At 48.0% G+C, this 24,952-nt stretch overlaps 10 protein-coding genes across 13 annotated transcripts; 4 read left to right on the forward strand and 6 right to left on the reverse strand.

Annotated features, from left to right (window-relative positions):
- Nucleotides 1-196: 196 nt before the first annotated feature.
- Nucleotides 197-4,667, forward strand: GL218_07020 (Protein dopey; the record flags this gene model as incomplete). Its single annotated transcript, XM_033583761.1, has 5 exons — nucleotides 197-1,004; nucleotides 1,413-1,476; nucleotides 1,541-1,779; nucleotides 1,832-3,294; nucleotides 3,351-4,667. 5 exons carry the CDS (start codon nucleotides 197-199, stop codon nucleotides 4,665-4,667), a joined length of 3,891 nt encoding a protein of 1,296 aa, XP_033433102.1.
- A 551-nt stretch (nucleotides 4,668-5,218) lies between these two features.
- On the reverse strand, nucleotides 5,219-7,283 carry GL218_07021 (uncharacterized protein; the record flags this gene model as incomplete). Its single annotated transcript, XM_033583762.1, has 3 exons — nucleotides 5,219-5,891; nucleotides 5,997-6,594; nucleotides 7,112-7,283. The coding sequence occupies 3 exons, from the start codon at nucleotides 7,281-7,283 to the stop codon at nucleotides 5,219-5,221; spliced, it is 1,443 nt and encodes a 480-aa protein (XP_033433101.1).
- A 752-nt stretch (nucleotides 7,284-8,035) lies between these two features.
- GL218_07022 (RNA polymerase I-specific transcription initiation factor rrn3) lies at nucleotides 8,036-10,099 on the reverse strand (the record flags this gene model as incomplete). 2 transcript variants are annotated; one of them, XM_033583764.1, is made up of 1 exon in its annotated part: nucleotides 8,036-10,099. In XM_033583764.1, the coding sequence occupies one exon, from the start codon at nucleotides 10,097-10,099 to the stop codon at nucleotides 8,036-8,038; it is 2,064 nt and encodes a 687-aa protein (XP_033433134.1). The 2 variants fall into 2 exon arrangements, with proteins under 2 accessions (XP_033433134.1, XP_033433133.1); XM_033583763.1 differs by having other exon boundaries at nucleotides 8,036-9,964.
- Nucleotides 10,100-11,230: 1,131 nt separating this feature from the next.
- On the reverse strand, nucleotides 11,231-12,277 carry GL218_07023 (Nuclear transcription factor Y subunit beta; the record flags this gene model as incomplete). 3 transcript variants are annotated; one of them, XM_033583765.1, is made up of 4 exons in its annotated part: nucleotides 11,231-11,428; nucleotides 11,520-11,647; nucleotides 11,725-11,835; nucleotides 12,118-12,277. In XM_033583765.1, the coding sequence occupies 4 exons, from the start codon at nucleotides 12,275-12,277 to the stop codon at nucleotides 11,231-11,233; spliced, it is 597 nt and encodes a 198-aa protein (XP_033433098.1). The 3 variants fall into 3 exon arrangements, with proteins under 3 accessions (XP_033433098.1, XP_033433100.1, XP_033433099.1); XM_033583767.1 differs by having other exon boundaries at nucleotides 11,231-11,431; XM_033583766.1 differs by having other exon boundaries at nucleotides 11,231-11,431; nucleotides 11,725-11,958.
- A 4,662-nt stretch (nucleotides 12,278-16,939) lies between these two features.
- Nucleotides 16,940-17,662, reverse strand: GL218_07024 (putative prefoldin subunit 2; the record flags this gene model as incomplete). The annotated part of the gene is made up of 4 exons (XM_033583768.1): nucleotides 16,940-16,972; nucleotides 17,069-17,261; nucleotides 17,421-17,565; nucleotides 17,626-17,662. The coding sequence occupies 4 exons, from the start codon at nucleotides 17,660-17,662 to the stop codon at nucleotides 16,940-16,942; spliced, it is 408 nt and encodes a 135-aa protein (XP_033433097.1).
- Nucleotides 17,663-18,018: 356 nt separating this feature from the next.
- On the forward strand, nucleotides 18,019-18,328 carry GL218_07025 (putative cytochrome c oxidase biogenesis protein cmc1-like protein; the record flags this gene model as incomplete). Its single annotated transcript, XM_033583769.1, has 2 exons — nucleotides 18,019-18,052; nucleotides 18,120-18,328. 2 exons carry the CDS (start codon nucleotides 18,019-18,021, stop codon nucleotides 18,326-18,328), a joined length of 243 nt encoding a protein of 80 aa, XP_033433096.1.
- Nucleotides 18,329-18,641: 313 nt separating this feature from the next.
- On the reverse strand, nucleotides 18,642-19,082 carry GL218_07026 (uncharacterized protein; the record flags this gene model as incomplete). The annotated part of the gene is made up of 3 exons (XM_033583770.1): nucleotides 18,642-18,835; nucleotides 18,908-19,025; nucleotides 19,080-19,082. The coding sequence occupies 3 exons, from the start codon at nucleotides 19,080-19,082 to the stop codon at nucleotides 18,642-18,644; spliced, it is 315 nt and encodes a 104-aa protein (XP_033433095.1).
- A 503-nt stretch (nucleotides 19,083-19,585) lies between these two features.
- On the forward strand, nucleotides 19,586-20,243 carry GL218_07027 (Dolichyl-diphosphooligosaccharide-protein glycosyltransferase subunit DAD1; the record flags this gene model as incomplete). The annotated part of the gene is made up of 4 exons (XM_033583771.1): nucleotides 19,586-19,858; nucleotides 19,928-19,985; nucleotides 20,057-20,120; nucleotides 20,177-20,243. 4 exons carry the CDS (start codon nucleotides 19,586-19,588, stop codon nucleotides 20,241-20,243), a joined length of 462 nt encoding a protein of 153 aa, XP_033433094.1.
- A 195-nt stretch (nucleotides 20,244-20,438) lies between these two features.
- GL218_07028 (uncharacterized protein) lies at nucleotides 20,439-21,613 on the reverse strand (the record flags this gene model as incomplete). The annotated part of the gene is made up of 2 exons (XM_033583772.1): nucleotides 20,439-21,338; nucleotides 21,449-21,613. 2 exons carry the CDS (start codon nucleotides 21,611-21,613, stop codon nucleotides 20,439-20,441), a joined length of 1,065 nt encoding a protein of 354 aa, XP_033433132.1.
- A 474-nt stretch (nucleotides 21,614-22,087) lies between these two features.
- On the forward strand, nucleotides 22,088-23,021 carry GL218_07029 (Trimethylguanosine synthase; the record flags this gene model as incomplete). The annotated part of the gene is made up of 3 exons (XM_033583773.1): nucleotides 22,088-22,170; nucleotides 22,238-22,336; nucleotides 22,421-23,021. 3 exons carry the CDS (start codon nucleotides 22,088-22,090, stop codon nucleotides 23,019-23,021), a joined length of 783 nt encoding a protein of 260 aa, XP_033433093.1.
- Nucleotides 23,022-24,952: the final 1,931 nt, after the last annotated feature.

Raw genomic sequence — 24,952 nt, forward strand, 5'->3', positions numbered from 1 at the left:
TGGGTTTCTTGGTTCCAAAACGAGTTATTTCGAAGAATACGGGTTGCATCCTCTAACTCGAGCATTATTATCAATGATCAATACCGCTTATAATAGTAATCCTACAGAAAGAGCCCAGCCATACCGAATATGTCTATCACTCATGGATAGGTGGGAGATAGGTGGCCTGGTAGTGCCGGAAATCTTCCTGCCCGTAATGGTCAGTGTTAAGAATTTCGAAAATAGAGCTTCTAGCAAGGCCGAGTTCAATGAAGTGTTACGCAGTGCGAGTGTTTTCTTTGACGGCGTCGAGAGCGGTCTCATATTCGGTGAAATGATAGGGCTTATGGCTCAAGCCGTTGGTCAGGGTAATGCGACGGACGCAGAACGTAATGAGAAATTGGCACTTGTCCAATTTATCATGACACATTTTAATATCCGGGATGAGGAAATGATAACCGTCCACGCGCCTCTAACTGCCCTGTCTATCTTAGCAATGCTCGAGGACGTAAGAGACCATAGAAGCGCATCTAAAACACCAAATGGAAGCGGCGCCTCGGCTGTTCAGTCCCAGGCGCTCGATATTGCTCGTAATTTAATCGAGCTCGTTCCTCAGCGAGCGTTCCCAAACAGGTCAGGAGAGCGAGGCTCGGTTGGATCCATGGAGGGGCCGGTAGTGGCCTCTATGTCAAACAGCGAGGTCCTTAAAAGGGTTAAGAACTTCTATGACGCCGATCAAGGAAATCTCGAGGCTACACCAGCGCCTTTTGCGCCGCGGACCGTAGGAGCTCTCCTTATTGAAAAGGCGTGCGGCCTGACCTGCGACAGTCTAACGACCACCAACCAGGAGGCCGCGATATCCGTTAGAAGCCGACTCATGGGGCTTCTTCTATCTAAAATCCCCGAAGAGTATACGATAGATACCGCAAAACTACTCTCTGCTATGCAAGCACGGTTATCAGCACCTAACATACCCTTCATCTCGTTTAAATCAATCCTTTTTCTCTCTACGCAACTTTATACCGGTGAGCGAATACCGATAGCTCACCTATCAGATCTAGTTGAGCCGTTAGTTCGCCACGCGTGGGGCTTCTTATCTTTGACAGAACCGAAGTATCATGTCGAAACTGTGAGATGCCTCTGGCAATTGCAAACAGCCCTCACAACTTCGAACCGCGATATTGAAGCGGTGATTGCTGATTTGATGCTTAAGGATGATGTGACAGGCACATTCGCCATAAGACCGGCCGACCCAGGCCGGAGTTATACCATCTTATGGTCTCATACGTTACAAGATAACGCCTCTCATTCTGACCGAAGAGGTCCAAAGACCCCTATTAGTGAATTTAGACCGGCGACTCGACTGTCTGGAATGGATCACTACGACGTCATGCTCACTAGGCCCCTATTTTTAATGCTTGATTCTTTACTAGATGAACGAAGCCAATTATTTATGATGGTAAAGAATTGGTTGAACACCATGGTTGGTATTGATAAGTATGTTGAACCCTTACCAAACAAGTAACAAGAGCTACGTAGCTAATACAAACACCTAACCTAGGCTATTCTCGATTTTCGTCACAAAAATATCGCAACTTAAGTTCCTTCGAACTTTCCCTCCGTCGGCTAATCCCGTTGGGTCGAGCCAATCTGTTGAATTCTCAGCGGAAGATGACCTTGACCTAGCACTCTATTATCTTCGTACCTTGTCCAACATATTCCGGTGGGCCCCCGACGCGTTCTGGGGAGTCCTTGCGACGAGAACAATTGAGGAACCTAATCAGAGTCTAATAGAAATAGGTGAGATAACTCCATATGAGAGAGTTTTTGAATCTTCACTAATAGCAACTAGCTGGTACGGAAAATAGCTTATCCCTCCTAGAATTCTTCCTACGCGTTTGCATGCGATGTATTGCTGGCAATATACTTCCGAGTGATAAGCACCTACAGCTTCGAATAACTCAACTTCATCGTTGCGCATTGAATTTTCTACACCAGATTCTATTAAATCCTTACGCGGATGGATTGTCTCGTCTAAAATTAGAAGACACCTTAATTGATCGTCTCACCCAGTCCCTTGGAGGACCTGACCCGTATATTCAAGTACTTCTACTCGACGTCACCTTCGACGCGCTGAAACTTCGAGATGCATCACCCGTGGAACCACCGTCTTCGCCAATGGGAGAGAAGCGGGCTATGAGCTACGCATCCGGTAGCGTGCGGTTGTCTGCAGCATCCCTCGAGCATTTTCCTGAGATAACCCCACCACCGCCTTCATTAATTAAATGTATACAAGCCGGTCTTGAGTCGTCCAGTAGTCGGCCTGTCCTAGACAGCTGGGTAGGCTTCCTCACAGAGTGCTTGCCCTTCTATTCAGACTCTATCTTCCAAGTTCTTATTCCTTTAGTGGAAACGCTTTGCGGTCAGGTTGCCGGTACATTTGGCAACCTACAAGAGACTTTTAAGCAAAATGGGAAGCCACCAGAGCGGATTAACGCTCCGGAATCGACTCTTATATCATTACTCAACGCACTCGAGCAAGTTCTCGCTAAGGCGCATGACCAACTGCTGGCCGCAGAAGCTAGGGTTCAGGCTATAAAGAGTCCTGATCAGCCTCAAGGATTCTTCGGGAACATGGTATCTGGTGTGTTCAACTCAGATGCTCCTCAGTCTCGAAGCGCGACAGCCAATGACAGGCTGACTGTTCTGCTTGCCTTCCAGGATGCTGTCCGGATGTGCTTCAAGATCTGGTCTTGGGGACAAGGAAGCGAAGCTACTAGCCTAGATATTGACTCGGCTTCCTCGTTCAAATACACATCGCTGCGCATGCGAAACCGGGCTAGACGCCTACTAGAACACGTATTCGCCGCCGAAGCATTAGAATGCTTAGAGACGGTAGTTGATATCTGGCGGAATTCCTTGACTGATCCTGACACAACAAAACACTCGGAAGTATTCAATTTACTCCCTGCTCTGGATGGATCTCGTCCAAGGCATACTATCCCCGCTATCTTTAACGCGATATATAGCCGATCAAACCCGAGCGCGTTAGAGACATCTAGGAAGTCAACATTAACTATCGAACTACAAGATACAGATCTAGTCATCTTCTTAGTTGATTATGCTCGGTCTCTTGAAGATGACGCGATGGACGAAATCTGGCAAGATTGTATGATCTTCTTAAGAGATCTATTAGGCAATCCTTTCCCGCACAGGCAGACATTACCAAGTCTCTTGGAATTCGCAGCAATTCTAGGAGAGAAGGTCGACAACACAAACTTCGGGGAGCAAAGAAAGATGCGAAGGGAGCTCGGGGTACGTATTCTATATATATTCCAAAGATGTTGAACTTACTGCTGACACTAAATTAGGATCTTTTTCTGAGACTGCTGACAGCTATTTTCACCACGAGACCAGCGTCCTTTACAGATGGCCAATCACCCCTACAGTCGGAGAAGTCCAAAGTCGGTGAGAGTCGTCTTATATTGCCAGCCGAGAGGGCAGATGACGTGGTCGGCATCTTATCTCACATCGTGCCTAACCTACCCAAAATCCTCGTAGAATCTGATCGCGTTTTGACAGCAGCAGGCGCTATTTCTACAAACGTGATTGGCCCCTCTATCCGTTCAAAGGCCTTTCCCGACACTATTTCCAAGAGCACATTAACTCTACTTCAAGAGTTGACCAGGCTCCCAAATAATCAGAAAACCTGGAAGAAGGATATCGGTGACGCTTTTAACGATTCTAGATTCTTCAACTCGTCCGTTATTCTAGTACGAAGCGACTGGTTACCCCTATTAAAACTTTGGACAGTTGCAGATAAGGAACGGATGCCGGAAATACTAGGACGAATAACACCACCCACAACAGCCGGTATAGTCTTCGGAGTAGGTGCTACTTCGGCAAGATTAGAAGCGGACCGAAAGACACAGCTCAATCTGCGCCGCGTTGCCACTATAATTCTTGCGTGTGGTACAGACACGTTCGTTACAGACCTTCCGCTTATCCTCGAGCGCCTTATCGAGCTCCTAGCGGCGACATCTACATCTTCGCCTTCCTCAACTACGCGCGCCGAGATTTATATGGTGGTCCGTGCCCTTGTACTTCGGACTTCCGTTATCCATCTTGCGCCTATATGGCCAACCATCAATGCAGAGTTACACGCAGCTATATCCTCTGTGGCAGCGCCAGACAATAGCGCCTCATCGGACACTTTTAGCAACACGTCCATTCTACAGGCCTGCAAGCTATTAGATCTGCTCATCGCTGCAGCACCAGACGACTTCCAGTTACACGAGTGGCTTTTCGTCACGGATACCATCGACTCCATCTACCGATCTCCTAGCTACCAGCCGGTAGCACTCGTAGATGAGCTGTCCGAAGAACTAGGCAACGTAGCATCCAATGTAACCACCGCAGCCTTACAGACAGAATCGGCAGCCGCGACAACTATAAGCGGACCACCTCAGCGCAGGCCGCTTCTAGGCCTCCCGGGAGGTATCAGCGATGAATTGACAGTAGACAGAAAGGACGAGCTGGTAGCCAAGATATTGCGGCCGTTCTTCGCACAGCTGAGTATCTACGCATTTGAGTCCACGTATGCCATGGGTACGTTGGACGTCGAGACGTGTGTGGACAGTCTGTTGAGAGACTTGTTTGATGAGCGGACGATTGTTAAAGCCTTGTAATTGTAGCTAACTGGGGGAGTATAAGGGGCGGGTCGAGGGTTATCCCGCGTATTGGACCTAGCTGTGTAACACTTTACCCGCGAGCGGATTAGAACGTTAGTGAGATAGGTGAATAAAGTAGATGACAACTTGTTAAACATCATATTAGTGCTGTAGATTTACACGGCGATATGCCTTGATTTGATTATACGGTAACTGGGTAGTATAGAGCTCTCGGGAGATAATTAACTTATCTCCTTTTACAAAACTCAGGCTCCGTACGTTGATTAATCTTCATAATGTAGAATGATTCTCTAGGACTGCTTTTCTATACTTATGCAAACTCTCCGGACAACTTTTATATTGTTTCTAGAAATCCAACCTAATCCAGCGCTATTCACATTGTATGCTCTGCCCTACTTCCAGTCGTATATATATACACGTAAATCTCGTCCTCTCCCTATGCCGTAAACAAATTTTATTTTCCTTCGCCTTGCTTCTCCCTTCCTCCTCTCCCCCCATCCACCCAGGCGTTCAGCACCTAACCTAATAGCATATCTACCTAGATATCATCAAATAAAGCCTCCTTCAGAATACCCACCCGGCACAGCACCCCCACCCCCACCCCCTCCAACAGGAGGCCCCATAACCCTCTGAAGCGTACTCTCGAAATCGGCGCGCCGGATCACAGCGCCGTAGTGTATGCAGTCGACGACGGCGGCCATTTCGGAGCGCAGACGTTCCAGACGCGCGGCGTCGTGCAGGAGGGCCGCGACGCCGCCGTATAGACGCGCTATCTCGAACCAGGCCTGCACGGGGGCCAGCTCGGCGGACTCTTCCGGGTTGGGGTTCAGGGCGGCGGCTAGGCCGCGCAGGTTCTCGAGGGTGAGGTCGGCGCTGGAGGTGCTGGGGGTGGGCCAGGATGTTATTATGTTGGCGTGGCTGTGGGGGTGGATGTGAGGATGGGGATGGGGATGGGGGGAGGAAGAGTGGGAAGAGTGGGTGTGGGTATGGGTGTCTAAGGGGAAAGTAGGTAGGGAGGGAGGAGGTGCTGAGTGGGATTGGGAGGGGAGTGAGGCCTGTCGAGCCTTTTCCGCGCTGATTTGTGCCCATGCTTCTGGTGGTGCGCTACGCAGCGCCATCGTGCTGACCATGAGCGAGTGCCCGTGTTCGCGCGCTTCTGGGTCGTAGTCGTTGTGGTTGTACATCGAGGGGTGGAAGTGGTTCCAGCAGATGCGTTCGAGTCTATGTTCGACCGTGTTAGCTTTGCCAAGGGCTAGGGGCAGAGACTCCCCCTATACATATATATATATAATAAGAGCAACAAAAACAAAAAAGAATAATTCGTACTCTAGGATAAAATTGATCGCCTGATCAGTCTCCGTCTGCGTCAACAACCTCCTCCCCCTTACCCCAGCACTTTCAAACCCACGACCCGCACCAGAAGCCATCTGCTCGCCTGCGAACCCGCCGAGCGGAGACCACGACGACTGCTGCGCCGACACCCGCTGGACTTGGAACATGGGCTTGTCCAGGGCTTCGGACGAGTTAATAAGACTGACGGTGTACTCCGGCAGGGACGTCGAAGACCTATACGTCGACGTCGGCGGCGGCGGCATCATCAGACTAGCCTGCGGAGCCGGAACCGGAACCGGAACCGGAGCTGGTGCTGGAGCCGGGTTTCTGAGCAGACGGCGGCGGATAGTCTCGTTCTCGTTCCTGATGGCGAGACTCTCTCGCTCCGTCTGCTCTATCAGGTCGCGCAGCTTGGCGACGTCCATCTCGAGCTGGTTGGTGTAGTTGACTTTTCTCTGGCGATGCTGTTTCTGTGCCTTGCGCACCTGCTGTCGTCGAGCTAGCGCCTTGGCTTGCGCGCTCTGGTGTTGGTCCTCCTGCTGATCGTCGTCCTCGTCCTCGTCCTCCTGGTTTGAATCTGTCTTCCTGGGTCCTGTGTAGAATAGCCAAGTGTTAGTCTTGACTAGTACGATATACGACATGGCCATATATATATGTCTGAGATACATATACATAGATATATATATGTGGAAATATGAAAATAAACATATGCAGTCTAGTAAGCTCCTATCTGCGCTGTATGACCACTAGCAAGATGCAGGTCGTCTACTAGGGCCAGACGAAGGTAACATGAAGCCAAGATGTGCGTGCTACTTATTGTCCGTATAGGGGGGATAAAACAGAGAAAACAAACAGGACATCCATTAGTATTCTTGGCTGCTTCGTCCCGCCCCTATTAACCTTACCATCCCCTAAGGCCCGCAATAGTCTGCGTTCGTTGGTGCACAACACCTACAGCAACCAGCCAACGCGGGCGCCGTGATTTTTATTTCTGTTACCAACCAATACTATGCTTGGCACGCGACGGCCTCAGCCCTATGACAAATACTCCCAGCCCGTTTGAGCAGCATATGTATGTACAATATGACATATGACATATAATCACATACCTGTGCTTTGTTCCGGATTACTCGAGACGAAGGTAATATGTCTCGCCGCCTGCTTCGTGCGTTTCCAATAGTCGGTAAACGAGGGTCTCGATCTGCCACTTTTAGTACTGCGATTATCTTCCGCCGCAATGCTACCCGTTTCCTCCTCTCCTTCCAACGATGAGCTGGCCATATTTCCTACTACACACACACACACACGCACACACAACAACAATCAATATCTTAGCAAAGACTACACGACGCTAAGGTGGTGTTACCCGGGACAGTGGTACCGCATGTGACGAGTAATGGATTTTTCACTGTTATCGTTATGGCGGTGGTGCGGCTACAAAGCAACGGGAACAAGTAAGCATAAGCAGAAACGTGGGGCTATTCCAGTTCCAGGGGGTTGTAGAGGCCAGTGATTTGGAATCTCCGTCTCCTCTTCTAAGAATCGAACGAAAACTTTCCAGACGCACGTGCAGGGGTTATAATATAATACTAAAGGCAACAAGGCATAAAAGGAAATAATGATTTATAACCTAAAAACTTAATTGATTCCATTTTATTTTTTTTGTCTTTATAGAATCTCAAGTTAGTTATTATAGAACTCGTGCCGAAATACAATAATTGCGGCGAGTACATGTATGTATGTATGTAGTATACAAGTCTCATAAGGTTCTCTACTATAAAGCGGATAAGCAAGTTAGAGACCAACATATATCTAACTTCGGATGTAAAAAGGCGTGATCGACTAGGAAGGGGAAAACGCTCAACATCCTAGAAACATATATCAAATCATTACGGTCAAATTCTGACCGAGAGCGCCATCCCTAAATACAGGTATCATTCCCTTTTTTTTGTCCAGCCCCTCCTTACCAAGTACCAACGCCGATTAAATGCATATCGTAGAATCTACATCAAGTACCTAACCTAGGTAGGTAACTATTTGTCCTCGCTAGGCTCTTCTTCTGTGGCGGTATCTTCGTCCACTTCTTCGTTCTCATCATCTCGTTCCTCCTCGTCAATATCCTCATCCTGCTCGTCTCGGTCGAGGCCGGGTATAGACCGCCATGGTAGGTAATCCTGCTCTACCCACCGCTTACTTACTGGGAGTTGATACGGGTCGAATGGGAAGAAGGATCCTAGCTGCTGCCAGCTCTCATCGTTCATATCGAAAGATAGATCGCGTAGGGCACCTCCGCTAGAGTATGCACCGACTGAGAACTGTGATAGACGAAGTCGCTTATTCGACTCGATAGTTGGGTACACATACATGAATCCAAACCGATGGGCTAGCTTTGCGAACTCATCCACGATCACTGGCGAGCAGACTTTGAGTGGATTCAGCTTCGAATGGATATTACGACGCATGATATCTTTGATCTCCGGCTCCCATTCGATCTCCTGGCCTAGATACGATGAAAGGTCATCTGTATCGACCTCTTCGGGTACCGACTTGATGAGATCCGGCCATCGGAAGCAGAAAACATACATCAACGCTTGTACTAGCGAGTAGAATGGCGCATATCGGCGGACGTCAGGCCCACGGCATGATATCTCGTAGAGGGCTCGCATCTGATCTAAGTGGAAACCTAGAACTTCAAAGATCTTTACGACAATATGACCTGGCACGTGTGCTCCACGAGCGACGAAGCTCGCTAAATAGGCGGACGCCGCCTGCTGTAGCACCATTGGACGTTGAGATTCGAAAGCAATGTTGATACATGTGCCGCAGAACGCGTCCATGAGCCTCTCAGATTTCTGGCCAAAATGGAAGATTAGGAACTGAGTATGTCTTGATTTAATTGTAGGTAAGATGATGTTCGAGAATTCGGATAGTAGGTCCTCAAACGCCTCTAGAGCTTCGTCCGAGTCCGGGTCAGCGAAGCTAGGCGTATAGAGCTCGAAGAGGGTATCAAGAACAGAATCCATCTTCTCGATATTCTCTTTTGCTGTTTTCACGCGCGTATACTCGTCATCTTCAGACTCATCGCTGTCTATCGACTCAGTGTCGCTCTCATCCTCATCTTCTTCGTCCTGATTTCTATTCTCTCGAGAAGAACGGAGAGCCATCGCCACCATTGTAGTAAGCCTATCGTCCATATCGTCCAGGTCCATTTGCATTTCCACGTCGATTTTTACTAGGCGGCTGACGATCAGGTCCATGATCTCAGTCTTCAGATCAGGGCAGTATGATCGTAGTCTCAAAAGATTGTCGACATATACCAAATGCATACGCTTTGACTCGTCATGGAAGGGGTACTTAGTAGCTGTAAGATGCTCTAGGACAGGCTTGGCGGCGGGAAATAATTGTATTAGGTATCGTAGTGCAATGTGAAGTCTTTCTTGAGCAGTCTCACGGTTGACGCTAGGGTAGGTAGGAACCGCCCAATCAGAGGGTCGAGAATCGGTAAATTTGTCGACGATGGATGATAAGACTTGTGTTAAACGGGCGCCTTGCGCACTGACGAGAGCCGCGAGGAATTGGACGTAGATTTTCGCAAATTGCTCGTCCCGCCCAAGCCATTGGCATTGTAAAATGCTCTTAACCAGACCGTCGCATGATCTACCTAGACGAGGAGAGAAGCTTGCAAGTGAGATCAAGTAAACCTTAAGTTCCTGACGTCGCTTTGCTGGTAAAGTAGGATCCGCATCCTCGTCTTCGTCATCTTCATATAACGACTGCTTTCCAGATAGCGTCTCTTTCAATATGTCGTAGTCCTCGTCGTCTCCCTGATCATGGCGATCCAAGGCCTTTCTAACCTCCTGTTTTACTTCGTCTACTGATCGTATTCCAATCTCGTGAATCTCGATATTGTTTAAATCGAACTCTACTTTCTGGCGTTTTCGGGGACTCTCGGGAGCTTCCATGCTATCACTGTCGAGGCCAGCGTCATCGCTAGTTCTTTTAGTGTTGAGTAATGATGAAGACGACTTCAATATGGGTTTAAGCGGAATGGCCTTCGCCGGCGGCCGAGCGAGCTGCTGCGGGGTGGCGCTGGTCATAACGAGTGACATAGAGGTTTGTTTACAGAATTTTAGGTTGTTTTCAAGTCTGCTATCGAATACCAAGTCCAAACCACCGTAGACTCTATTATGCAGTACTCCGGCATACTGGTCCTAGTGCTATTTTATGGTAAGATCGCGAGGTTGACGCGAATCGGCAAGGCTGTGAAGAGAATTTTTAGAAGAAGAAAAATCACAAAATTTCAGCGATATGCACGCCCGCATCCACAGAAAAAAAAAACAGGGGTCTTTTGATGACAAGTAGGAGGGGCAACGACGGGCCTGTATCAAATGGTCTGTGCATTATGTAAGCTCTATAATTTCCATGCTACATAGGTGCTAGGTGCTTACGTACCTTAGGTACCTGTAGTAGGCACCAAGGTACCTGAGTAGATTTTTGTTAGACCAATCGACTTACACAAACCTCCAAACCTCATAAAGCATCAATATATACTAATGAGCTCCCCTAATATATCAATCAAGGACTAAGATAAAGTTTAGTTCTTTTACCAGTGCTCAAAGAATTTGATCTTTAATATAATAATCATAAATGACCTGTAAGAACTTCCGTAGGAACCCTTATTAAAAATCTGTTTTGTGAGGGTTTATAGCTATAGTTAAGCCAACATAGTAACAACCTATTAAATATACCAGAGGGGAAAATCATAAAGTAAATTCGTTTCTCAACATAATGAAATAATGCTATATAGGTAGCTTGTAATGCTTCGAGAATTGGTCTGTTCTCCAACCCTCGTGAAGCTAGAATAACTGCCGAATGTAAACTGACGCGGAATCTCAAGACTGATCATGAGAAACGTTGAGAACCGAATAGGGGGGGAAGAACGCCTCGGGGAATCTATCGAAGTGAAAAAGTGCGAAACCAGATCCTTTTTTTAACGCGCAGTCCCCCCTTTCCATCGCCATCCATTGCGAGTCCATATACAGGGGGTAAAAGATGGACACTCATCCCTGATCCGAAGAACCAATCTGGGGATGAATGCGCCGAAACCCTCAGAATCCTAGTAGTTATACACACTTGAAAGTAGTATAGACCGTCTCAAACTAGATATTAGAAATCAGGTCGAGGTTCTATAACCCGGTTATCTCGTCTACGGACGCTTGGCGCGAAACTTAATAGGTCTCGCCGGCCGCGCCGTTGTGACTAGGCTGGGCGTAAATATAGCCTTCGCTTGATTCGCCGATGCCTCCCGTCCCGTCACCTCCTTGAAATCCCGAGGTTCCAGCAGCACCGGATCCGCTCGGCGCGCTGGCTCCGTAACCCTGGCTGTTCGGCCTGTTCTGCTGGTTTTCACCCCGGTTGGACTGGGACTGCTAGTCATTGGTTAGCACTACTCATAAGCAATGTCGGGCACAGGCGGCGTGCACGCCTCGAAGCAAGGGACGCCGGCGGAAACAGTACCTCTCGGTATTTAGACAGGTAGATCTTCAATGCTTCCGCATAGTTCTCGAAGCCCAGAGACGTCATAGCGAATAGGATGTCTTCGCCGTTAACGGTTTTCCTTTTCTCCTGGTGGCATTTCTCCGATGCTGTGTACGGTGTTAGTCTTCGCTTGCATCAGGAGGAATAAAGGCTAGCGAGATGAAAAATAAAGTTGCACGCTCACCTTCGCTGGTAATGAAGGAGATGAACTCGCTCACGCACTCCTGCATACACTCCTTTGCTTCTTTTGCGATCTTAGCATTCTCGGGTAGTGCGGTTTTCATGATCCGGGCAACTGGAGCGAAGTTTCGTATGTTAGCATCGTAAACATCATACCTGTCGGCTTTAGAAGCGCGAGGCGCTTCTGGCGACTTAGACGACGAATCGTGAGACATGGACGCCTTCTGCTGATGCACGGCTGTCTCGAGCTAAGGGGGCCCATAAAGCACCAATTGACGGACGCGCCGCGGTCAGAGCTCCGCAGGAGCGATACTCTTCGAAGCTTGCAGGCCAGATCCCAAAAGCAGACTCGGGTGCACCAAATCAGAGACAAGAGTCGGAGAGGGTCTCAACTCACCATTGGCTATGGGCAACCACCTGTCCTGCTCTTTTACCTCGAACTCATAGGCAAGGCCAGAGCCGTGTGGGTCCTGAGGGTCGTTCATTTGTGCTTCATCGTCGGGTGACTGTACACCTGGCTCAACGTCCTTTGGAGGAGATTGGGGGGAATCCGACATATTTGGCTACCTGCAGCGGGTGGTAGCTTCTTGTAAAATTTTCTTGGACTGCCAGCTCGCACAGCTGGTTACAAGGTAGAGATGATGTGTCCCTGCCTCTGACACGTTGCAAGTGGTAGGGCTTGCAACTGAGCGCGGCTTAGCTGCAGACGAGTGCGTCAATCCTGCCCTGTCGCGCGGGTCCCAGAATTATGACCTAGAGCTATTTACTTGTCCCGCTGGCACGCCCTGTCGCGAACTTCAGGCTATGACGGAATCTGCAGCAACGGGCGATATGTAAGGGTATGTACGGGACGTGTATGGATGTGTATGCAGCAAGCCTGGGCTTGGTATAGTGTAGGTAGTATACTGTAGCGTGGTGTAGTGTAGTGTAGTGTGTAAGTGTGTAGTGTGTAGTGAGTAAGTAGTGTGAGTAGTGTGGTTGGGTGGTGTTTGGTGTACGGTACAAAGTCACAAAAAGAGATGTGGATGTGGGAGAATGGGACAGGATGCGATCTGAGGTACAAAAGTACCTAACCGGTCCGGGTTTGGAAAAGGGAAGCGGGGATTTGCTGCGGGTCCTTCTTCCCTGAGAAGACGCCGAGGGTTGCGTTACTTGGGAGACCCGCTGTTTCCTTCTAAGTAATACCTACTAACTAATACCTACCTAGGTAGACAGACTAAACTTCCTAATTCCTAACTACCTATGCTAACAGGTATGCGAACGTGCCTACCTTCTACCTTCTACAAATCTGTACCTACCTACATATTACCAGCACCTTCCGTATAATACCCTATCTTCCAGCTGTCGAAGCCAGTCTTAATTGCTATGTACTTCGCAGTTTCCTAACCTCCTAACTTCCTAGCGCTAGGGTGGCGGGGATAACTACGGTACCCAGTTCTTCGAAGCAAGATCACCTTACTGCATTGTGCAGGTTGGATGTATGTAAAATGGTACATAAAATTGATGTATGTATGGTGCCTGGTACGTGGGGTTAATGGATTCTCTCCCAAGTATGAGGAATTAACGTTCGGGGTCGGCAGTGGACAAATGCGGCTGCCTTATAACCCTTACAAACAGTACGTGGTTTGTCATAAGTTACAGTAGCTACAGTAGTTAACTAGCTCATCAACGTTTTACTATAGTAGGTAGTCCGGCAAAAGTTGATTTTTTTCGTAAGGGTGTGGTGGATGTGTACGGTATGGGTTACACCAAAAATTAAACTTGGTCAGAATCTCTCTCGCTCTTTCTCTATGGGCAAATATTCAAGAAGACTTGTTAGTTAAAATGTAAGGAACATACGACAAAGAAACAAGACTTTCAGTTTTGACAAAAACTGGGGGCCGTTTTCTGGAAAACTCCAGCTCGAAGTTAAATGCACAGGAGTGGATTTTTCTACGGGCTGGCCGCATAGCGCATTATCATCCAACATGGTATGTATGTACAAACGACATAAGTTCCCATTATTCCTTGTTATAATTACGTAGGCTATTCGTTAAGTATCTGGGTAAGATATAGATTCAAAAAGAAAACCAGCGTCTGGCTCGGCTTGCCGATATTAAGCTTGGTATTGATTCACTACCTAGGTAGCTATATTTCATAGATACTATAAGGCATACTTAGGATACGAGCCGCAAGTCAAGAATAAAACAAACCAACATGATACCTCGTATTTCTTTTGCGCGTATAAGTTAAAAGGTAGATATAATGACCAGAGATGTGGATAATGAATCATCTTAGTATATTAACTACCTGGCAAATAGGTCATGCACGTCTCATAGAAACATTGAAGCTCGCATTTACGTGGGGAACGTGCAGGAAACCGCTTGAGGAAGAACCGCAACATAACTAATAAAGCGAGGGAAAAGATTGGACGTTAATAATAGAAATTAATTAAGAATTAATGAGTCAAGGACAGCTGTTTGACTTGTACACGAATGAAGAGATAATATTGGAAGAAAACAGGACAACAAGTTGACGCATGTATAGAAAATGGGAAAGGGTAATAGTAGATGGCAATATTCCTATAATCCGTACTCCCATACATATTTAGAAAGTACACAAGGTAGCTTATATGTATAAACATGTATGGTATGTATCGTGCTTGCTTCAATTACAAATCGACAGATTGGAAGTACCTAACTTACTTCTATACATTTAACTAATATTACTAATGTATTTACCTCGATCAAACATCGATACCTTAAGGCTTACGTACCTAACATACTAATACTCGTGGACTTAACATTAAATATACTCAGGAACAATTTTCGTCCTCAAGGGTTACTTCAAACCTGAAATCTGCGCATAAATCCCTCCCTTAGCTATCTTGATTTGATTTTTCAGCTCAAGTCGCAAGTCGCAAGTGGCTTTCGGGTCTTTAGACGCAACGATACTGTTGGACTGTAATATGCCATCATATCCGTCACACCGGCCCATTCCCCCTCTACGGACCAAGCCGGCCGATGCATCTCATACATTAAGCGGTGAAGTCAACTTACCCCAAAGTTGGCTGAGCGCATGATGCTCTGAGATATAGGCAGCCCTATTTTTCATATTATCGGCATCTTAAAATCTTTGCCAAACATCCGTTGTCGCTCACCCCATGCGGTCGTTGCGGTCGTTGTGATACCTATCTAACGCAACTCACCTTCGACGCGGGACGGAGTGGAGGGGTGATTCCATCGCTGATTCGACAATCCCCGAAATAAACAGCTGTCCGATGTATGTGCTTACCCGACAGGAACAGGAAGCGCGGCCTGGCTTATGGCTCTTCGATCTTGGGGGCCGCGACATCTGTTTGGATAACTATTTCAGCATCTAGAGATGAAGAAGATGACGACTGGCTGTAAAGATGACCTTAGGTAGGTTAGGGGTTCGCATTAATACCCTTTACCGGCCAATTGCAATACCTAGCACCAAAATTCGGTTCTGATTGGAAGTAAAATCGTAATTCTAATTCAGGAGCTTCTTCCTGTCCCGGAATGTGGAGAAGAAAATGATAGGCTTTGAAAGCTTCCATGGCGATATCGCCGTCATCGCTTAATCCTGGTAGCCCATCAAATCGAGTCTTCTTTTCTTGGCCGGCCAGCCCTGCAAAGCTTAGGTGCTACATACCACCGTACTTGCGTACTTGGTCGACCTCAAATCTGTACGCTTGAGCACCTGGTACCTACCGACATGCACGTTGTATGCGGCCTAACTGTGTCCTACGAACCCACATATATACCTACGTACGATCCCATGGATGCCCAATCGTCGGATGCGAAAATGCGAAAGTAGCCTTGTAGCCGTCGAATGCGGTACTTAGCAGATGTAATGTTTAAATATCCCATCTAAACTAAGATTCGCTCTAGGATGCACTAAAATGAGAGTTACCGCTGTGCTGGGAAAGCAACTCATTGGCGACAAATATAATGTGCATCTACGAAGTTAATGCGCTGCTATATCAAAAATCAAAACAGCTCCGAGACTCTCCCGTCCGGTTCGGAAAGGGACGTGGGATATTCCCCCCCCCATCTTCCCCTCCGGATCAACACCCTGCTGACACTTGGGCAGAGGTGCAGCCGTGCAGCCGTGCGAAGCTCAGAAGTACTCGTGTGTAGTTCCCTATTCAAGCCAGCTGAAGATTTACTTCTTCGATCGAGCGACCTACATACAGCAAGCATTGCGCCGTACCTTTCGTCCTGCTAAAGCTGCCCGGGAATTCCGTATCACGTCCAAGGCAACCTAGCACTTGCAGACTACCTACCATGTGTTGGGCCGAGCTTTTCAATTAGGATCGTAGTAGTCTTTATCGTCACTCCCCTCCACGAACTTATGTTATCTCATGTTATGCACGTCTTAGGTGGGCGAGTCGCGGTTTGCGCAGTCTACTATGTAGGAGGACCGTCACTCCTGTTTCAGGCAGGCAGATCATTGTCATCAGCGACACGTTGTCACTCGACCACCCGAGCATCGCCGTCACTCTAAGGAAATCGTCATGTGGCATGTGGAGTTCCTAAGCGCATGTCAGGGACCCCGCCCTCGGAACATCTGCCGATAAACGAGGCAGATAATATCCATATGTAGTCCATCATCTCTTCAGGCCATATTCTTCGAATTTTAATACGGTGCAGGGGTGTTGTATTGATGGCAGGCTATATCAGTGTGCCTCGTAGATGCATAGTCAGCGTAAGCCGCCCTATTTGATCAGATCATTTACGACCAGTCAAGACAGCCAACCCTTTCCGCGGCCTACCCTCCAATCACTACCGCTTGCAAACGTTGATCATGACAGCCTTGACAGAAGCCTGTCGTTGGGCACTGAGACGCCCTTGACGCTAGGCTCCGCCGCCTGCACCTCCAATTGTACAACGCATCAACACCATCTTTTCGATATCGCCGTGCCTTTGCCGACGACTTCAAGGCGAGGGCTATATGGCACCATCTCATCCATCTCAGCGTCGTGCAACAAGTCAGTCCGGCTCGATCTCGATCGAGTCTCTTAATATAGTCATAGTGCCTAAAGACCAACGCACTCTATGAATCAGTCGTACTTAGATGCTGTCTGACTTGGTAATCATCCATTAGCCTATTCATTTCAGAACGTCTATCGAGGGCCTCGAAAACACGTCTATCCGTATCGTAACCCTAGCATGGTTTCTATAATCATTCCTCTGCATTGCAGCGCCGAGACTGCGTCACGACTGTACAACCTGGATGTTGTTCTTCTTCTGTTCAAACGGTCATGTAAGTTTATGGCAATCGAAATGGAGTAGGGTCATTAAGCTAGATAAGCCGGATATTCCAAGTTTGAGAAGGTGACGTACCTTCCACTTTTCTAAATCGTCCTGTTTGATCTTGTACTGCTTGACTAAGTCGTCGAGCACCTTCTTCAACCCTTCAGCATTGGTCTTCAAAGCAGGGATTACGTCCTGGACTGTCCGCTCCACCAGCACGCCGTTGATCATGCGGAAGCACTTGCGATCCCGCGGAAGTGGTTCCAAGGTATCAAGAACAAGCCTAGCGATACCGAATAGTTGACGGATTAGCGGTGAGTTCAGTAAATGAAGCGGTGAGGTTTGTGAGATGATCTAGTCAAGACGCTAGAGAAAAAAGAACCCTGGTAGGGCTGAGGCCATGCGAGCGGATTGCCATGCCGTGCCATGCCAGGGAGCTCACGAATGTGGTTCCGTGATGTCAAGAATGAGAGGGTAGAGAAAGAGTCTCACGAACTTGTGTTCTTCGGCTTCTTGCTCAACATCACCAATCTTCTGAGCCAGTTGCTGCAGGGTATTCTTATAGTTTGAATATGTTGTTTGCAGCTCTGCGAGATAAAATCAGTGGAAGCTCTTGGTTTTCATGTAAGTTGTTCTTAGTGACACACCTTGCTGCTTCTTAGCCGATATCCCCTTAGATGCCATTACTATGATTTTATGTAGTTGACACTACAAAGAGACGGGAGTTGATACGGGGAGTTGTGTATGAGAGTAATATACTGGTAACCTAGGTGTCTTAAGATAAGATTAACTTTTATCTAGCAGCTTTTGAATTAATTGACGTTTGTTGTAGTGAGCAACTATAAATTAATTCATTGGAGGGGTTAGAAGGGCTGGAGGGGTGATTGTGGGGCCTATAAAAGTGGCCCATGCTTTATCTAAATTTGTTCCTGTCGCAACTAATTTTTGGTTGGTTTGCGACTGAGAGTGGCACCATTAAGATCAGTCAGATCATCTTCCTACAACCCCGTCTCGAAGTGTATTTTCCAAGAAGTGTAAATATGCATCCGCACTTACATACAAAGGATAACATTGGTATGTTTTTATGTCTTTTAGTCTATGAATACTTACGAATAAAATAACTAATGGGCATATCTCGTAGCCTGCGAGGAGGTTATGACCGCCCTTGAAGAATGTCACGCTAGAGGGTTCCTCTGGAAGTCAATGGGCATGTGCAACGATGCCAAACATCAAGTTACCCTATGCCTCCGAGCCGAACGAGTAAAACGTACCGCAAAGAACCGAGAAGTTGCTAAAGCCAAACGCGACAAGATTAAGTCGGCATGGGCTGATATAGACGAGAACTCGTAACGAATACCTATACGGCGAAACCTACTAGTCTCCTATATTAGAGCGAGAATATGTCGAGGGTATTCTTGAGTTTAGCATGGCATGGCATGGCGTTCTAAAAAGGGTTATAGCATTTTGGCTTGGTTTACACCGGCAGGTTGGTCTTTTCGCAAGGGGATACTTGGATGGTGTTTATACTCTACTCTGATCACGGCCCCAAAAACTTGTTTACAGAACATCCTTTCAATTTGACAGCTACATACTGGTTGACCTGAATCCGTTGCGCCACAAATTATCACAGAATAATCGACCCACACTACAATCAACCACTCCCTCACAAAGTCTTTCTGAAGGCATTACCAAAGGTCAATAGACCGAAGGCGGAAATGAAGCTTAGAACAGTCGGGACCGGCTTTCCGCTACGGAGGGCTCGGGGAATAGAGGCCCCACCAAGGACAACGGAGGCGAGGAGAGCGAGTTCGATACCGAAAGACTGACGCGATTGCAAACGATAACCTCCCAAGGCATCTTTGCGATATCAAGTTAGTTTAATACACATTATAAATCAGTCTCGTCTTGACTTGGTAACTCTTGACATACACAATATACCGACTGTTAAGCCAGCTATGACAGAGGGGACAGATCCCGTCTTGACGTAGCCTATCGTACCGCCGCTTGCAGTCAAGGCGCCCAAGATAAATGCGATAGTCTCTAGAGCCTGCCACGGAACCCCGCGTTAGCTCTGACGGATCATCGGATTTGTTTAACTTACCATTCTGTCTCGAAAATTGATAACCTAGAGGTTGTAGAGTCTTTTAATCGAAAGATATGAGATTCTATAGCTTTGCTTGATGTCAATTGGCGTTGCTAGAAGTCAAGTTCGTAAAGTTAAACAAAGGCGAAGGCTGTAGGTATCATAGATGACGAGCTCGGAAGGCCGGACCCCCGGGGCCGCAGCACCGAGGGGATGCGACCTGGCCAAGACTCGAAATTCAATTGGATACAAAGTAGCTGTACTAGGTACTGTGGCGGAAGCTCTATCATACTAGCCACATTTACCCCATGGTACCTGACTTAACATATCCACTGTAAACCCGTTTTATTGGTTGCTTTATCATTAATGTGAACCGTGAACTTTTTGAAGCTTTCGTGTCCCTTACACGCAATCCCGGACCCATTATTTTCGACGACTGAACAATAACTCGACAAGTACCCTTCAAATCTGATTCACACCTTTACCAACCAACCAGCAGTAGTACTAGACTCGACATAACCACGATGGCGCCTAAAAAGTCCGCTGCTGCTACAGCTCCTGCACCCGTATCTGCGCCCGCGCCAGTCGCACCAGCAGCACCTACGACAGCTCCCAGCGTCGCCGTAGCCAAGACTAGCACTAGCGGTTCGCAGGCGATCGACCAAGTAGCATGGAATATAATCGAGCACTACCAGAAGGCGACGCCTCAACGCACCAAGCTGCTTGACGTCTTCATGGCATTTTTGGTTGTTGTCGGTGGTCTACAATTTGCGTATTGTGTCTTGGCGGGCAATTACGTATGTATCTTACTACTTACTTCACCATGCTCTTAGAAGAGCTTGCTAACTAGTACTTGATGTTTATAGCCATTCAACGCTTTCCTCTCGGGCTTCTCGGCGACAGTTGGCCAATTCGTCCTTACCGGTACGTTTTCTAAAACGAATTGGATAGGACAAGGCATGGGAGACTGATTGGGGTGCTAACGGTGGGAATAGCATCACTACGCATACAGACTACAGAAGCGAACAAGTCCGAGTTCCCTTCGGTATCACCAGAAAGGTATGCATCCTACCTAGTTCTATGATCAGATATATGAGGCTAATATCTTCGTATAGGGCTTTTGCAGATTACGTCGTCGGCAGCCTAATCCTACATTTTTTCTGCGTCAACTTCATAAACTAAACAGGGCAGCTCGCAGGAGGGATATCGAGACCTGTGTGGAACTTCAATGGCTGCTGGATTCGAATTATAAGGCGGAAAATCTCCGTATTAGGAGAAACGTTAAAGTCACGACTATGTATAGCAAGCAAATGAATAAATCGTGCTTCTTTGAACTTTTTGCTGTATTATATCTCCATTCAAATCGTGACACTACGTCTAGTCGACATCATCATCCCCGCTGTTGGCTTTCGTTTCCTCGGCCTTTGGCGGTGCTCTCGGGGGAGGACCACCGGCTTTAGGAGGCGGTGGCGGTGGTGTCTTGCTTGCAGAAATGTTTCGATCCAGTTCCCTGCTCTTCTTCTCCTCTTCCGCAAAGTAGTCGTCCATCAACCTCTTCGGAGCGTGGTTGTGCCTCTCCTTCTTCTTACTGCGTGGCGGCGCACTACCTGCCGGTGGAGGGGTATTGCTAACTAGTTGCGCGGGGACAAGGAAATCCGGCGATGCTGCCGGGACGAACGCATTAGCTGCCGTATCGCTCGGCGGAGCTAATGTCGTGAATTGATCTGCGCCGGCGCCAACATTGGCATTTGCACCACCGCTGCTATCACCATCGAACATAGTCTCGCCCGGCGCATTAACCGGCTCACTTAAAGGCGCAGGAAGACGATGTAGCGCGCCGTATCCTAGAACACAACCCAGAGCGCCTTCACCACCCCACTCGCGGCTCGGCACGATCTCGACCTCGCGCGTGACATTGTACTCGTTGTTATACACCCACAGCCTCAGCGGGCGGCCCACATAGTCGTCTACCAATTCGCCCAGCCCGCCCTCTCCGTGCAGCACACCGTCTGGAGTACCTAATATGTAATCGCTATACGGCAGCAAGCCGGCGTGGTCGGCGGGCGAGTTCGAGGCTACGTCTAGCACGTGCCAGACGTTCGAAGCGACGTCGAGCGGCGTCCATTGCAGCGAGAGGCCGAGCGATCGCGTATCGGCTGGGACGGGGACGTGTAGGACTCGCGTGCGCTGGCCCTTGGCGCTCCAGAGCCCGAGGGCGACGCTGCTGCCGGCGCAGTTGCGGATTTCTTGGGCGAAGAGTCGGGGGTCGGGGTTGTCCTGTTTGCGACTCGTTGTTAGTTATCTTATATGTCTTCTTCTTCTTCTTCTTGCTACTACATAGAGAGGACTTGTGGATTTTAGGGGGCGGGGCAAGGGGGGGGGCGTACAATTACACGGCCGTTGATTCCAACGATAAAGTCGAACCATGGCTCGATTCCTAGCTCGAGGTTCGTGTTGCGCAATACTTGGAAGCCGTATCCGTGGCCGTCTTTTCGCTGCGGCCGCGCGTCGCCGTCGAGGCGCGAGAGGTACCGGTTTAAGGCGTTGAACATATTATATGCGTCGCTGTGGGCTCATATGTAAAGTAATAGTGTAGGTAACTTAGGTAGTTTAAGTTATAGAAGTCTATTGTTTGGTTATCTAACCTACAAAGTTAATTTCAGATGTTGGTATGCGCCTGTTTGGTTCACATGAAAGTCATAGCCTATCAAGAAAGCTGTCATTTCCTAGCTTGCTATTAGCCTTACGCCGGCTATGCGCTAAATATTAGTAGTGGTCAAAGCTTCTGTTTATAGCTGAAGTGGGCCTATGGATCCGTACTGAAGTATCTACAATCACTGTTAGCCTCCTTCACTTCAACATCAAGAAATCTACATCAATTTTGCTTATTCAGTATTTTATACAATTCTGATATTTGATATATACACCAAAGACCCATAAAGCAATCTAATTAATTACCCATCTTCAAGTTTTTCAAGATCAATACGAATCAGGCAGCTCATGCATACCGATCCAGCACTCTCAAGATGAAACGAGTGAACACGCTCCCCCTGACTAACGACTGTCATCATTGGACTCGTCTGGGCGAAGTGCCTTGGGACCTACAAAAGTGAGTTGTTGAAGTAGAGGACTTGCAACTTATATAGATGGTTTACTTACGTAGTCGAAAACTATAGGTACTGGCAGCAAAGATACACAATTTTTCCTTATTATGATGAGGGTATCTACATGACTGAAGATGCCTGGTTTGGCGTGACCCCCGAACCAGTTGCGAAGTAAGTTTCATATCTCGATTCCCACTCGGATCCTATTCCGTATAATCCCAGTCTCGATACGATCTGACACTATTCTTATTCTAGCCAAATCGCGCGAGAGATGGGTTCTATTATTAGCGAGTCAAAGACTACAATCATAGATGCATTTGCTGGCGTAGGGGCGAATTCTATTGCCCTTGCCTTGGCTACAGCTGAAGACGGCTCAACGCCCCGCTGGAACAAGGTGATCGCCATTGAGCTAGATGCAGCCACTCTTGCCTGTGCGCAGCATAACGCTTCCTTGCATGGTGTGGCTGACCATATCATCTGGGTCCTAGGTGACAGCTTTAAGTATCTTGATGCTTTGGTGAACTCGCCAGACAAGCTAGAGGATGACTTACGAGTAGATGTGGCATCCACGGCTGTATTCGCATCGCCGCCCTGGGGTGGGCCAGGTTACAGGACCGATGAAATATTCGATCTGAATACCATGGAGCCCTATAGCTTGGCCCAATTACATGGCGCCTACAGAACTATGGACCATGCCCTTTACCTTCCACGCACAAGCGATCTGAGGCAAATCGCCAAGCTGGTCCCCGATGGGACTAAGATCGAGGTTGTGCAGTATTGTGTCGAGGGTGCAAGTAAGGCAATGGTGACCTACATACCCGCTGCCAAAGACGAAGATACTCACATAGAAACATAACCTCCCAGTTTGGTTAGCGATCCTTCTCACTGGTTTTATAAATAAGCCAAGTTGTTCGGTTCAGTCAACAACCAGGCCCGTACGTAATGAGGTCGATTCCGCCAATTCTTTTTTTTAATTAATGCTTTATACGATGCGAGTTGTACTGCTCCACGGAGTCTGGCCTCCTCCTATTGGCCCTATTGGCTCCATTGTGCTGCGGCTACTAGCCATGCTATACTGGCTCATACTATACTGGCTCGCCCTAAATTGGCTCTGCCTATATTGACTCTCCCTGTTTTGAACATCCAAATGTTGGTCCTCCACGGATTGACTCTCCGTGAGTTGGCTCTGTCTATACTGACTTTCCGCATATTGGCCTCCCATAAATTGGCTTATCCTCTGCTCCTCCGTCATCGCGCTTGCACTTCTGCTGCCTAGTCTCTTTTCTATTCCGTCCCGTAAGAATGTTACGGGATGTGCAACACACAATCCAACAACGGCTTCCGCAACAAGAAAGCTGTCTAAGCCCGCAAATAACGCCTGATTCTTCGCAGTGTAACTCTCTAGTCCATTGGCTAGTACTATTGCCTGGTAGAGCGCTCTCGCGAAGAGGCACATGGCGGAAACCAGCAGCATCGCAAGGAAGAATTTGAATCTGTGTGCCATGGGGACGAAACCATGAACCGGATGGAACGTCGTGTATCCAAATTGGCTGTTTGCTACGGCGGCTCGAAGTAAGACGATGCCGAAAAGCATTATATAAATGATCAAGGAAATGGCTTGTATCACCATACCAGTGGCGATAATGGGACTGCCGACGCGAGCGTTATGACCAAGGCCCGTGTCGGAAGAAAGGTCTGAGAAGGAGACGATGATTCCGATGAATTGGAAAAGAAACCCAAACGCGTCGATCCAGGTTAGGAGAGCATAGCGCGAGACGTTGATTGGCGAGTGCTCCGTGCCTAAGATTTTGATTGCTTCGGGTACGGTAAAGTAGATGCTTTAAATAAGTCAGCATATTATTCAGTAGCTAAGAATGTCCAGTAAGAAGAGAGGAATTCTACTGACGCTGCCGATATGAAGGCCGGCGGTATTATCATAAACGCTGTTGACGCTGCGTATAAAGACACGTTCCACGGATCAGTCGAACTTCCGATTCGCATAGCATAGCCGATACTCTCGAGAAGACAGCCTAGAGAGATTGGAATACTAAATTCCAACCATCTATTCCTCTCGGCTAGGTAGAATGAGTAAACCAGGCAGGCGACGAAGGATCCAAGGTGAATGACGAAGAAGATGACCCCCGCTGCTGCACTTGGCGGGTAGCCATATGGGGATGCGGCGACTGGACATGTGTCAAAATTGCACGAAGCTATAGATTTCATCGTGAGGAGGAAAAGTGATCTCGAATATCTATCGGCATCTCAACTCATAGAGGAAACGGCATTCGACGAGAAAGGCGGAGGGTAGGGCGGTGGAGCGAAGGGATAATTAATAATAAGTAAAAGATGACCCAGCTGCGTCGAGAAAACAGACTCCTTACAATCTACTTGGGTACAGGATGAAGTCGGCGCAGTCAGAGTGGTTTCACTATTGCGTAGCTCCTCGAAAGACTATCTGACTACCTCTAGGTATATAATTACCTGTCTACATGTATCTACCTAGCAGCGAGGAGCTGGGTTTTAAGGCGACCTTTCTAACCGAAACATGCCGATTAAAGCTAAAGCTAGATCCTATTATGTCTCGATGTTCGGACCTGATACCTTCTCACTAAATCCGGTACCACCCGACGACATCCATCATGTTGACCAGCAGCGTGGTCGAGCCGGCCGAGGATCGCTCTTATGGGGAGGTATCAGGGGTAGGGGTCAAGGTCAAGGTCAAGGGGTGGCAGTGCTAATTATAAGTCTAAAGTTAGGTGTGTGGAGTTACTAAAGCGTAACAGATCT

This window comes from Daldinia childiae, assembly GCF_008694065.1.
Source record: "Daldinia childiae strain JS-1345 chromosome Unknown Scaffold8, whole genome shotgun sequence".
NCBI classification, from domain to species: domain Eukaryota; kingdom Fungi; phylum Ascomycota; class Sordariomycetes; order Xylariales; family Hypoxylaceae; genus Daldinia; species Daldinia childiae.